This window comes from Apis florea, unplaced genomic scaffold (genome assembly GCF_048593485.1).
Source record: "Apis florea isolate Af1SG1 unplaced genomic scaffold, ASM4859348v1 contig_3367_pilon, whole genome shotgun sequence".
In the NCBI taxonomy this organism is placed as follows: domain Eukaryota; kingdom Metazoa; phylum Arthropoda; class Insecta; order Hymenoptera; family Apidae; genus Apis; species Apis florea.
In genome coordinates this window covers 4285261-4296074 of record NW_028256746.1, presented here as the reverse complement: position 1 = coordinate 4296074, position 10814 = coordinate 4285261, and the positions used below count along the sequence as shown (strand labels likewise).

General features: G+C 37.2%; 3 protein-coding genes across 9 annotated transcripts in view; 1 reads left to right on the top strand and 2 right to left on the bottom strand.

Annotated features, from left to right (window-relative positions):
• Ktl (BTB/POZ domain-containing protein Ktl) overlaps nucleotides 1–10814 on the top strand; it is a 91952-nt gene that overhangs the window by 41025 nt on the left and 40113 nt on the right. The gene's annotated exons all lie outside the window — the stretch shown is intronic.
• On the bottom strand, nucleotides 10–5954 carry LOC105736037 (DNA damage-regulated autophagy modulator protein 1). Of its 2 annotated transcripts, none has more exons than XM_086911812.1 (7): nucleotides 4034–5954; nucleotides 3051–3404; nucleotides 2227–2348; nucleotides 1561–1787; nucleotides 984–1126; nucleotides 723–877; nucleotides 10–147 (listed from the first exon to the last, which is right to left on the bottom strand). In XM_086911812.1, exons 2-7 carry the CDS (start codon nucleotides 3134–3136, stop codon nucleotides 77–79), a joined length of 804 nt encoding a protein of 267 aa, XP_086767938.1. In that variant the 5' UTR covers nucleotides 3137–3404; nucleotides 4034–5954; the 3' UTR covers nucleotides 10–76. The 2 variants fall into 2 exon arrangements, with proteins under 2 accessions (XP_086767938.1, XP_086767937.1); XM_086911811.1 differs by having other exon boundaries at nucleotides 988–1126; nucleotides 4034–5948.
• On the bottom strand, nucleotides 6006–9688 carry LOC100866461 (DNA damage-regulated autophagy modulator protein 1). 2 transcript variants are annotated; one of them, XM_003695516.4, is made up of 7 exons: nucleotides 9381–9688; nucleotides 8790–8885; nucleotides 7467–7588; nucleotides 7150–7376; nucleotides 6643–6781; nucleotides 6411–6568; nucleotides 6006–6136 (listed from the first exon to the last, which is right to left on the bottom strand). In XM_003695516.4, the coding sequence occupies exons 1-7, from the start codon at nucleotides 9488–9490 to the stop codon at nucleotides 6065–6067; spliced, it is 924 nt and encodes a 307-aa protein (XP_003695564.1). In that variant the 5' UTR covers nucleotides 9491–9688; the 3' UTR covers nucleotides 6006–6064. The 2 variants fall into 2 exon arrangements, with proteins under 2 accessions (XP_003695564.1, XP_012344634.1); XM_012489180.3 differs by having other exon boundaries at nucleotides 7506–7588.

Genomic DNA, 10814 nt, shown 5'->3' with positions numbered 1-10814 from the left:
ATGCGAGAGGAGGTTGACGTAACCACCGGCGCCTCTGCCTATGACCGATCAGGTGATCGTCCTTGCGCTTTCGTTTTCACCCATCGCGTCCTGGCTCTCGTTCAACGTCTCGTTGCTCAGTCTCGTTCGGCTCAGCGTGTACACTACCTGAATCAATAGATCAATGTTTCCAATGTAAAATATATTTCTCACTTCGATTGATTCGATTCGTTGACAAATTTGTATTCGTACTTTTTCTTGAGTGAATGCAAATTTTCCAACAGAAAAAATTTCTTCTTGTCGTATACAATTTTCGACCAATTTTTGACTCGACACGAGTTCGACAAGAATCTTCGAATGACGGATGGATATTTGATTTATTAGTAATTTATTATAGCGATTAATAATTGTTATATAGCGACGATACATTCGTACATTGAACGCGTATGCAAATGAGAAAAACTTGGTTACTTGATTGACTCTTTTTCACCCTTTATATTTCTTGCACCGTACCGATGTGGGATAGGAAATATTCATGACGCATCATCCGCAACTGAATATATCAAACAAGTTTTATTTCGGGATACGATACGAGTTGATACGAGATACTGATATATATATATATATATATATATATATACGTATACTTCATATTTCCACTTCATATTTATCTTTTAATAAATAAATCATAATGCCGTCTAATGCCGATACTTGTTCTAATCATCTTATCATCGATCATCTACCTTCGGATGGATATTGACTTTGACATTGCGAAATTCCTCGGAGAAGGTCAAAATGTACACGGCGAATGCACCCGCGCACAGCCATTCCGTGATCGTGCTGGCCACGTGGAGCTCCCATCCACCGTCCTCCCTGTACCATTTTCGAGGATTCGTGCCTGCAAAACGAGAGAGAGAGAGAGAGAGAGAGAGAGAGAGAGAGAGAGAGAGAAATAATCAAGATGCAAGAATTGAGGAGGACGCGAGAGAGGAAACGCAACGAACCAACCCTTATAAGCCAAGCGTGCCAGCACACCGGTGATCAGAGTTACGACGAAACAAACGGTGCAAAAGGTTGACAATGCCGTTCGTATGTGAGCGAGTCTCAGCGAACAACCGAGCGGATGCAGGTAGAACGTGCACACAGCCTGGAAATAAAGCGCGCGTCGAATTAGAACACGTGTAAGAAACGAGGAACGATATGATCGTGGATAAACCGTGGATTTCCAGGAAATTACGCAATTCGCGGCTGTTACACGGTTTACACATACACAGGCGATACAATTTCATTCGCAATCGTTTGACTAATTTTGATTCCCTGGTCTCTTTCTTTCTTCGTCTGACGAATTGTTGAATTGTTTTTTTCTTTTCTTTTTTCGAAAGTGAGAGATTTCTAAAAAAAATCGAAAGTTTTTAGAAAGCCGAGTTACTAAAGTTACGTGAAATTTAAACTTTTGGAGGAGTTTTGAATTGAATTTTTTTAGAGGAATCAAAGTACGTTAAAGTACGTTAAAGATATACCGCGTTTCACGATCGCGTCAAACGTTTTCCTTTTTTTTCATCAAACATTTGTCTTGCATACCTGTGTCCAAAAATATGCGGTACCACCACCGAAGCAGAGCAGAGCACCGATAAAGTGTACCACGAGAACGGAGGTCTCTTGAAAATTCGCAACGACCGATAGGCCAAAGGTCGATAATAGGCCAAAAATTAAAGCCCAGTGATTCCATTTTGGTAGGGACGTTTGCAATCTAAAAGTGCTCGAACATTCTTTTACTTGGGAATACCTTATATAGACTACGAACGACACTGGAATAAACAAAATTAAACGATTATTAATTAACGCTTGATTAACGTAAATTATTATTATTATTATTATTATTATTAAAATTATTTTCATCTCAAAGTGATTACACACGCACGTAATACGTGATATGTATCTTATCAATAAGACGGATGAAAATCTTATATTCTTTATATCAAACAAAAATATCGATTCGAAACAGTGTTCGACGTTTACACGATATTTGAATAATGTTTTATCCTCTTCTTTGAATCCAGAAAATCAAATTTAACCACGTCGTTCTTCCTCGAAAGCAAATGCCGCTATTTTTGCTCGATGAAACTCTCGCTTATTTCCAGTGAACGTAAGTCGAGGTCACTGTACTACGTGCGAAATGTCAATCGATTCTCTGGGAATAATAGAAAATTTTTTGTACTTTTTTTTTCTTCTTTTTAATGTACTCACTGAGCATCGCGAACATGTTGATAAATTGGGAGAATATACAGCTTTCTGGCGCATAAGTGGCTGTATCCGAGATGTAAGGAAACCCGGCTTCCACGTGGCCCAACATAACTGCTATTATATAACTGGAAAACGGGAATAAATGCATATATGTATATGTATGTATATTTGTTTGCAATAAATATAATGGAAAATGGATGACGTTTATTGTACTTAAAAGAGGAATGCAATAAAGAGAAAGGACTGGTAAGCTTAAGTTATGAATGCAAGAAATCTGTTTGCATATTCGAAGGAATACATGTAAATTTATTTTAGAGGATCAGCAGATGCTAATTCAATATTTTATCTGCTTACACGATCAAACATATATGCACTGCAATATAAATACGTTATATTTTTAGCTTATTAAATCATCATTTTAACAGTTCGACGACTATCTGTCATGTTTTTGATATAATATGTTTCCATAAATTCGAGGATTTTTGTTAAACGTTAAATATCCGACAGATATTCGCATCGTGCATTAAAATATGTAAACATTCGCGGTTTATTATGCAAATTAGATGCAATTTGCAATCCAAATTAACAACCGAAAGATATTCACTTTGCATACAATTGCAACACTTTTAAATTCTTTGACATTAAAGGAAGAAAGCATTCTCGTATCGAATTTAATTCAATTAAACGCAACTAATCGCGTGCAAACAAACAAAATTTCTTTCCCTTAGCGAAATAAGCAAACCAAAAAAATATCGATACAATTATTTCTAATTGTAAAAATGTGTATATATACATATATACGTGTGTCGCACAAAAATATCGCTTACGTCAAAATAAAGACGGAAGGCAATGAAACGAAGAGGAAGATCGGTAGATAATGGAGGTTGACGAGCACGTCTTCCTTGTCCACCATGTTTCCAGTGTGCGTTTTTAATTATTGTCGGCTTTCCCGCCGGAACCAATGACGTCAGACGACGACGTCCGCGGCAGTCGCCGCTATCGAGAAGAAACACGCGTCGTTGCACGCGTCCACGAGCCACGAGCACTCATGCTCCTCTGTTCCAAGAGGCTGGACCTCTTATTCCACTTCCTTCCCAGGGGAATCACCCGCTACGATGCATCCAAGCCGCAACCGCACTGCAGTTCGACTGCCATCAACGTCCCTCTTCGACTTCGAGTACCTTTAAAGAGACAACAATCGTGAATCACGTGGCCGGGATATGATCAAATGTAGTCTGCTTTCTATATCTATCGACATGATTCAGCTATTATTCGATTCGAGTAGAATGTTACAAATAATCTCAATTTTTAATAAGTCATATACACATCGTTGTATATATTGTACGTATTGTTTTAAAATTAGAAATTTATAAAAAAAGAAGAAATTAATCAATTTCGAATCACATACCGATGTGATTCGCAATAACATAAGATAACGCCTGCGACGATACGCCTTTTTCTCTTTAGAATAAAATAGAAAAATTCCTTTTTAACGAGAAACAGTTGGCGTGAAACGGAATTTAGCCGAAGCAAGCTGCGCGCCATAAATATCGTACGCGATAGCAAGAAAACTGCAGCGAGCGGCACACGTCACCGTGAATATTTGTCGACACGACGTTTCGAAACGTTTTCGCGAGAAGTCACGCGCAAAGCGTGCGAACGTTCTCACGCGGGCGTTGTCTAGGGACAAAGGAAAGGGGAACCCTTGCAACGAATCGCAAGTGGAAGCCCTACTGCGTACTTAGCAACGGCACACAAGTGGAAAAACCGAGCGGAATCGATCCGATGAAATGAAACAAATTGTTTGTACCTTCGACGTTTTATTTTCTCGAATCGTCGAGCCGTGGACGCGTTCCACCGACAACTGGACACCGTTTGGAAAGGGGCTGCACACGATCGAAGGCCTTCTTATCGTGTGGACAACAACCACGGCGCCCAACCGCACCGTTTCCACTTCCTCCTGTCGATGATATCCGAGCAACGATCCACCAAATATCACCTAGCTTCGTTCCATCCCGATTTTGTTTGTTCCTGCGCAATTTTCGAGCTTCGGTCCGCCGCGAGGCCAGGGTGAGGAACGAACGGAATTACAGAGGTTATGGCCGACTGTGCGCGATCGATGTTGTGCCAACGGCGCTCTCAGCAGCTGCGCCACGAGACTGACGCGGACGTCGTTCCTGCCAGACGTTCTCCAAGGAACGTTTATGCCGACACTATCCGCGAACGTGTTTCGATAATATACGTATATACGTGTACACAGTTATCGATACCGGATTACCGCACCTTGCTCAGATAATCGGTGTTCCGCTTTACGACCGTGAATTTCTTCTATCGCATGTTTACGCTTTTTCCTTTTCTTTCAATTTTCCTCGAACTCGTATCAAGTATCGAAGAAGTATCGGTGTTGAAATTGAATCGTATTTATTTCGCGGTACGCTTCGTTTTTTCCTCCTTGATTAAACGAGGGTTTAAACGAGAAAGTTTTCTTTCTTTTTTTTTTTTTTTTAAACGAATTTTAGTCGAGTTCAAATTACTTTTTACCCAATATTTATTTCTTTTCCATGGAACACGAACGAGAATACGACGAATGTTTGATACGTTAGTTTCATTACGTTAGTTTGGTTAAGAAGATTTTTAAATTCGGTTGAAGAAAATCGCAATTATCGATTGATAATATCGACAACGTCAGGATCGAGTAACTCGATATCTTTGCACACTTCAGAGAAGAGACTCCCAGATAAATACTCCCACGTAGTTGCAGATTTAGAGAATATTTCGCGAAAGAATGAAACATCTGAATCGAGTGCGAATTTGTTCACATGTTAATGTAATAAATTTCGGTTGAAATTGCAAAATTTTATTTATTTATTTCGAGACAAATCCCGTTTTTTAAAACGTTTGTTGACGCAAGTAATAATAGCATTTGTTCAGCATCCAATGTCGATACGTGTGCACATTCGAAAGAAAATCAAGTCTAACGAGATCGATTACAAAATACGTGTTAATAATTGATAAAAATTTCTCCAAGGACTTCTTAAGATTTGTGCTACGTTCCTGAATCTTTTCAAAGGAACTTCGATCGAGCGCCAAGAAAGATAAATCACGATCCTCGGCGTGCCACTGTACCATGCACTTTGTATGAGTAGAGTTTCACTTTAAATAGGTGTTACACCGTATTTCTCGTACCTAATTATTAACTTTCAATATTTGCTCGCGTGTCTTTTTTTTTTTTTTTTTGCAGAAATGACACTCGTACGTCGATCAATCCATCCGGATATTATTATCATACGCGTTAAGTTTCATCGATCGCAAAAAAAAAAAAAAAAAAAAAGAAAAAAAAAGGACGAAGTATCGGCATTATGCACGATAACGAAGGTAATAGATCGAGATAATTTTCGAGTAAAGAAATATCTAAGACGAAGTATTATCTTATTGTTGATTATCATTTTTTTATCGTTTCAATTTTTCCAATTCGTTAAAATCAATTTAATTTACAATTATCTTAAATCGAAACTTGACAAATTAAGAAAATCTACAAATTATTTTTAATAGAAATAAAAAAATTTGTTTGTCTTTTTTACAACCAAGGATGTAACCCGTTCACCACCTGGAGTAAAGTGAATCGAGAGATAATTAAGTAGAATCAAAAGATAAAGAAACGTAGAAACGTACGCGTACTTATTCATTGAATAACTTTTAACTCGACTCGAAAACGTGATATCTGACGAAGCTGTTACATTTTTAAAATTATTATTGCTTGAAAATAATCATTAGATGCACACTTTCCAGAAGAAATATAATTTAATAATACTTAATCGAGACTTCATATATCCGAGGGATCTCAAGACTCTTGAACTTGCGAGCTCAGCTTGTGCGACAATTTCAAGTCTTGGTCCTTGTCTAGATATATCAGCTGAAAAAACAGAACATTCGTGTGTCATTCGAGAAATTGATTTAATCGTTGGGCTGATTTAACTTAACGCCAAGATAAGATTAATCGAATTGTAATCGACTCGTAATCGTATTGTCACGCGATCAGTTTGAAATTTTAAACATTCCATTGTAAATTATGATTCAACGTATTATTAATGTATACGTGCTATTAATTACCCTTATCTTGTTGTGTGACAAATAATGCGCGCTAACGTTATTGCTAAATTAATATTTACGTAGGAATTTGCGCATACCGTAACCACTGGATCCTCGAAGTTGATCAATCGAAATTCTGGCACGAACGTGAGGAGGAAGCAGCAATAAACAATGGCAAGAACCCACTCGGAAATTGCACTAGCGACGTGCCAACCCCATCCACCGTCCGTTGGCAGCCATTTCTTGTAATCGTTACCTGCTCGAATCGACAAAATCATTCTTGTTATCGAGATATCGCTATGTTTTTTTCGAAATATCGAGAAATATCACCTTGAAATTCTAGCATTGATATGTAGCCGGGTATGATCGTGGCGATGGTCAAAATTAACGTCAAAACGGAAAGTCCCGCGCGGATGTAAACCACCACTCGTCCGTTCACTGCCGGTACCATTTTGTGACTCAAATACGTCTGAAAAAAATAGGTCAAATATCAATTATTATCGAGATACACGAGTCATATGTTTTTAATTAAATTTTATTTAAAATAACAAAATGTTTTACTTCTGCGAAAGTATGCTCGTTAAAACGGAGAATAGTTTCGTTCCCTGTTCCATTGGTACCATTTTGATTTCTAGAAAGTTTCTAAATTTTCCGCACGACAGTTTCGGCTATTAGCATCGCTTAGACCATATTATCTCTTAGAAAGTTTCAAATTTTTCCAACTTCTCTATTTCTATCGAACTTTCCTCCAATTCCACCCAATGTGTGCGCGCGTTAAACACGCGTTCAGGAGGGGGGGGGGGGGAGGGGGAGGTTAATCTCGGCACTGTCTCGTACCTGAAGGCAAAAATAGATTGTTCCAGCCGTGAAGCATGTCATCGCCCCGATCATATGAGCCCCCACGACACGGGCCTCTTGAAAGTTGGCCAGAATATCGAGACCGAAGCAGGCTAGAACGCCGCACCACGCCGTCACAACAACGATCCTCTTGCTAACCAGATCGTTCCCCCTTTCCAATTGCCATTGGGAAACTTGTCGATGTCTGATGTACACGCAACAGGCGACTAAAATACACGTTACTGTCGTTAGTCGTCGTCCCATTAATCTCGATATTGGTTTACGTTTTTAAATGTATAATTCCAGACGAAATTTACGGAGCAACGCGGCTATATTAAGGAATTGGGCAAATATACACGATTCCGGCGACAATGTGCCTGTTTCCGATATGTATGGGAATCCTGGCACCACGTGGTCCCACTGCACCGATATAGTGTACCTGAAATGCGATTAATATGAAAACGGAAGCATGTCAGTTCATTTCTCGTTGTTCTATACAAGAGAACAATTATCACGTGTGAATTTCGTGACACGATTCTAAAATCGATTTTAATCTATTTTATTCTTCTTCTTATTTAATTCTTGCGTCAATTCTAGTGTCCAAGTAAAATTTGAAGTTTTGTTAAACTTTCCTAAAAAAAAAAAAAAAAAAAAAAAAGAAAAAGAAAAGAAAAGAAAAGAGAATAAAATAGCAAAGGATTATTGGATTGAAAGAACGTGAAATGTCAAAAATGTTGTATTGCACTTTTTGTTTTCGTAAATAAGTTGTAAATGTTAAAGTAAAAAGTGGAGGGAAAATAATAACGAATAATAATCTGAAATTTGAAACAAACAATTGAATGTCAAAGCGAAGTAAGTGATTAATTAAAATTGATCATCGATAAAAATTATTGTTTGCATTAATTCTTATATTTGCAAATTGAATTTAAATCTTCGACTTGTCGGTGTAATAAGATTAACGCATAAGATAAGATAAATATCCGTAATATCGGATTAATGTTTTTTTTTTATAATTAATTTCTAATAACGAAAAAAAGAGATTTCGCTGCGTTTCGACGTCGCGAATCATTCAATCGGTGATCCACGATTGAAAGCAATCTTATTTACAGAACAACGATTCCCGCGAAGCGTACACAGACGAGTATAATGAATCAAACTAATCGTGATTTATATCATGCCACCAGGAACAGAATTCGAGTGGCAGTCGTTGTTTCTTATTAAATGGCCTTGATCGACCGCAAAACTAACCGACAAGCATTAGTTTTCCATTATGATTTAATTTTCTCTCCAATTACTTCTGATCGCAACTACTTCGCTGTTTCCAATCCAATCGTTGAATCTCCGATCATTGGCGGAAAATTTTTTTAAATTAATTTTTCATTCTTATCGGCAATCTTCAATCACGAGGCGAGAGACAAGAAAGTTTCAAAATTTATATTAAAAAAAAAAAAAAAAAAAAATTAATTTCATCCGGTTCACGTAATGTAATGTAACTTTTGAAAACGCGTAAAAGTAACTTTAATTATTAATCGATGTGACAAAATAGAAGATGGATGATAGATGAAAAAGATTACTCCGGTAGAGTGTTTAATGAAATTTGAGAGGAAGGAAAAGGCGGTTTTGCATCGACGCAAACTTACGTAATTAGAAACGTCACCGGGATCAGGATAAAGAGGCTCAATGGAAGAACGTGCAACTTTCCGTAGGGCATTCTCGTACTCGTTTGTCCCAGAGCACTGAAACGTAACGTGTTCCTTATCAAATGATACTTATCGCATTCCAAACGACTCGATTTTCATAATCGTACGATTGCCCACGATTAGGTTACTTTCGAGATGAAACCGAAGCGAAAATGCGAATAAATCCCGATAACGACGAGTGAATCGGAAGGTGATCGAAATAAAAATTTCGAAAGATCATTTTCTCTTCCTCCCTCCCTATGAAAATTCTTCTCCCACGAATTAGAAGAATTAAAAAAAAAAAAAGAAAAAAAAGAAAAAAAAGAAAGCAAAATGACAAACGCGTTGAAAACATTTCGTCTCGATACGACGCGTCCCGTCGTAGAAATTAAAATCATCAAATGTCACAATGCTGAGTTTCTAATGGACACACATTACCACCATTTTGAAAACGATCGGTTCGTGTTCGAGCAGCAGAAAGTGAACGAAAATCTAATCCGTTCCACGAATGCAAATTCGCTATCGTGTTCAACGAATTCGTGATAATCTTACCTCGAGAATATGATAGCGCCGTATGTATTTGTTATGTGATAAGATGGAAACGCCAAGGGGGCACCTTCATGGGGCGCCTTGGAGCGACTGTTCGTAAGTGCTGCTAACATACCTCTTGCCCTACGCAACCTGCCGATCACTGATTAACGCACACGATTACGTTGCACTGCAATTAACGCACCGTCTGATCCCATTCTTAACCATGCTCGTTTCGTTTTCAAATCAAATCGATTTCCATTCCGAGGAAAATCACTTCGTGTTCTTCGCATTGTGGTATTAAATCGTAGAATTCCTCTAATTCCACACTGATTCAGAGTTTTTTTTTTTCCCCCCGAATTCGAATGTATCGAATTTGTCAATTTCTTTTCGAGAAAAGAATAATGGTTTCGAATTTATATATATATATATAAATTTATTTCAACGATTCGAATTAATTAAACTTTATTCGATTCGAACATCTCTCTCACAAAATGTTGTCTACGAATGTTGTTTTACTCGTTTTTTTTTTTTGCAATCAAATTTTTTGCAATCATCGTCAATATTTCTCGGTTCTTTCTATCTATCAAACGTTTGACGAATTGTGCGAAGATGAGAAGAAATAGGAAGGAAAATAATTACAATACGAATCGTATTTGTTGGTTAATCGGTGTTATCGAATCGTGACTAAAGCGAATTAGAATTTATCGATAAAGTGTGTGTCGGTGCATAGTGGGCCGCGCTCGATATTTCTCGCATGCCAATGCACGTAACAAACGTTCAACTGTTGGTTACCAAGAATTCGTAATTAATATCGCATTATCAGGGTTACGTGAACCGATGTCGTAATGGAACATTCGGCGATACGATAATTGCATTTAATTGTATAATTGAAACTTCCTCGAACGTAAAACTTTGGAATGAAAGGCGGATTTTCTTCTCCGCGAACGAGAGAAATCTTTTGTATCCTTTTTTTTTTTTTTTTTTTTTTAGTTTAGACACGTTGCTTATTCTCGTTCATTTGTTATATTAAGAAAAGCGTCTAAAAATGAATTACAGATTAATTCACTTTTTGAAGATCTTTCTTTACAATCTTATCTAAATTTATTGAACGATCAAAAATGAAATGACGTGTTTTTCATCTTTTTTATCATCGAAAAATCATATTCGATTATTGTTTAATCTCAAATAAAGTGGACGAATCAGATTTTAATAAATAATTACAACGCATGCTCTTACATTTATTTAACGTCTCTGATTCGTTTCCATCAGTTAGAGCATTTTTTCTTGCAAAAAAAAAATGTTTATCAAACGAAGATATTAATGAATTATGAAAGATAATAATGAAGATATTTGAATATTTACACGTCTCGTTTGATTTCTTTCTTCGCTTCATTAATTGACTTCGTAACATAAGTGTACGAATGTTAAGAGACATTATACGAGTCTGAAGATATA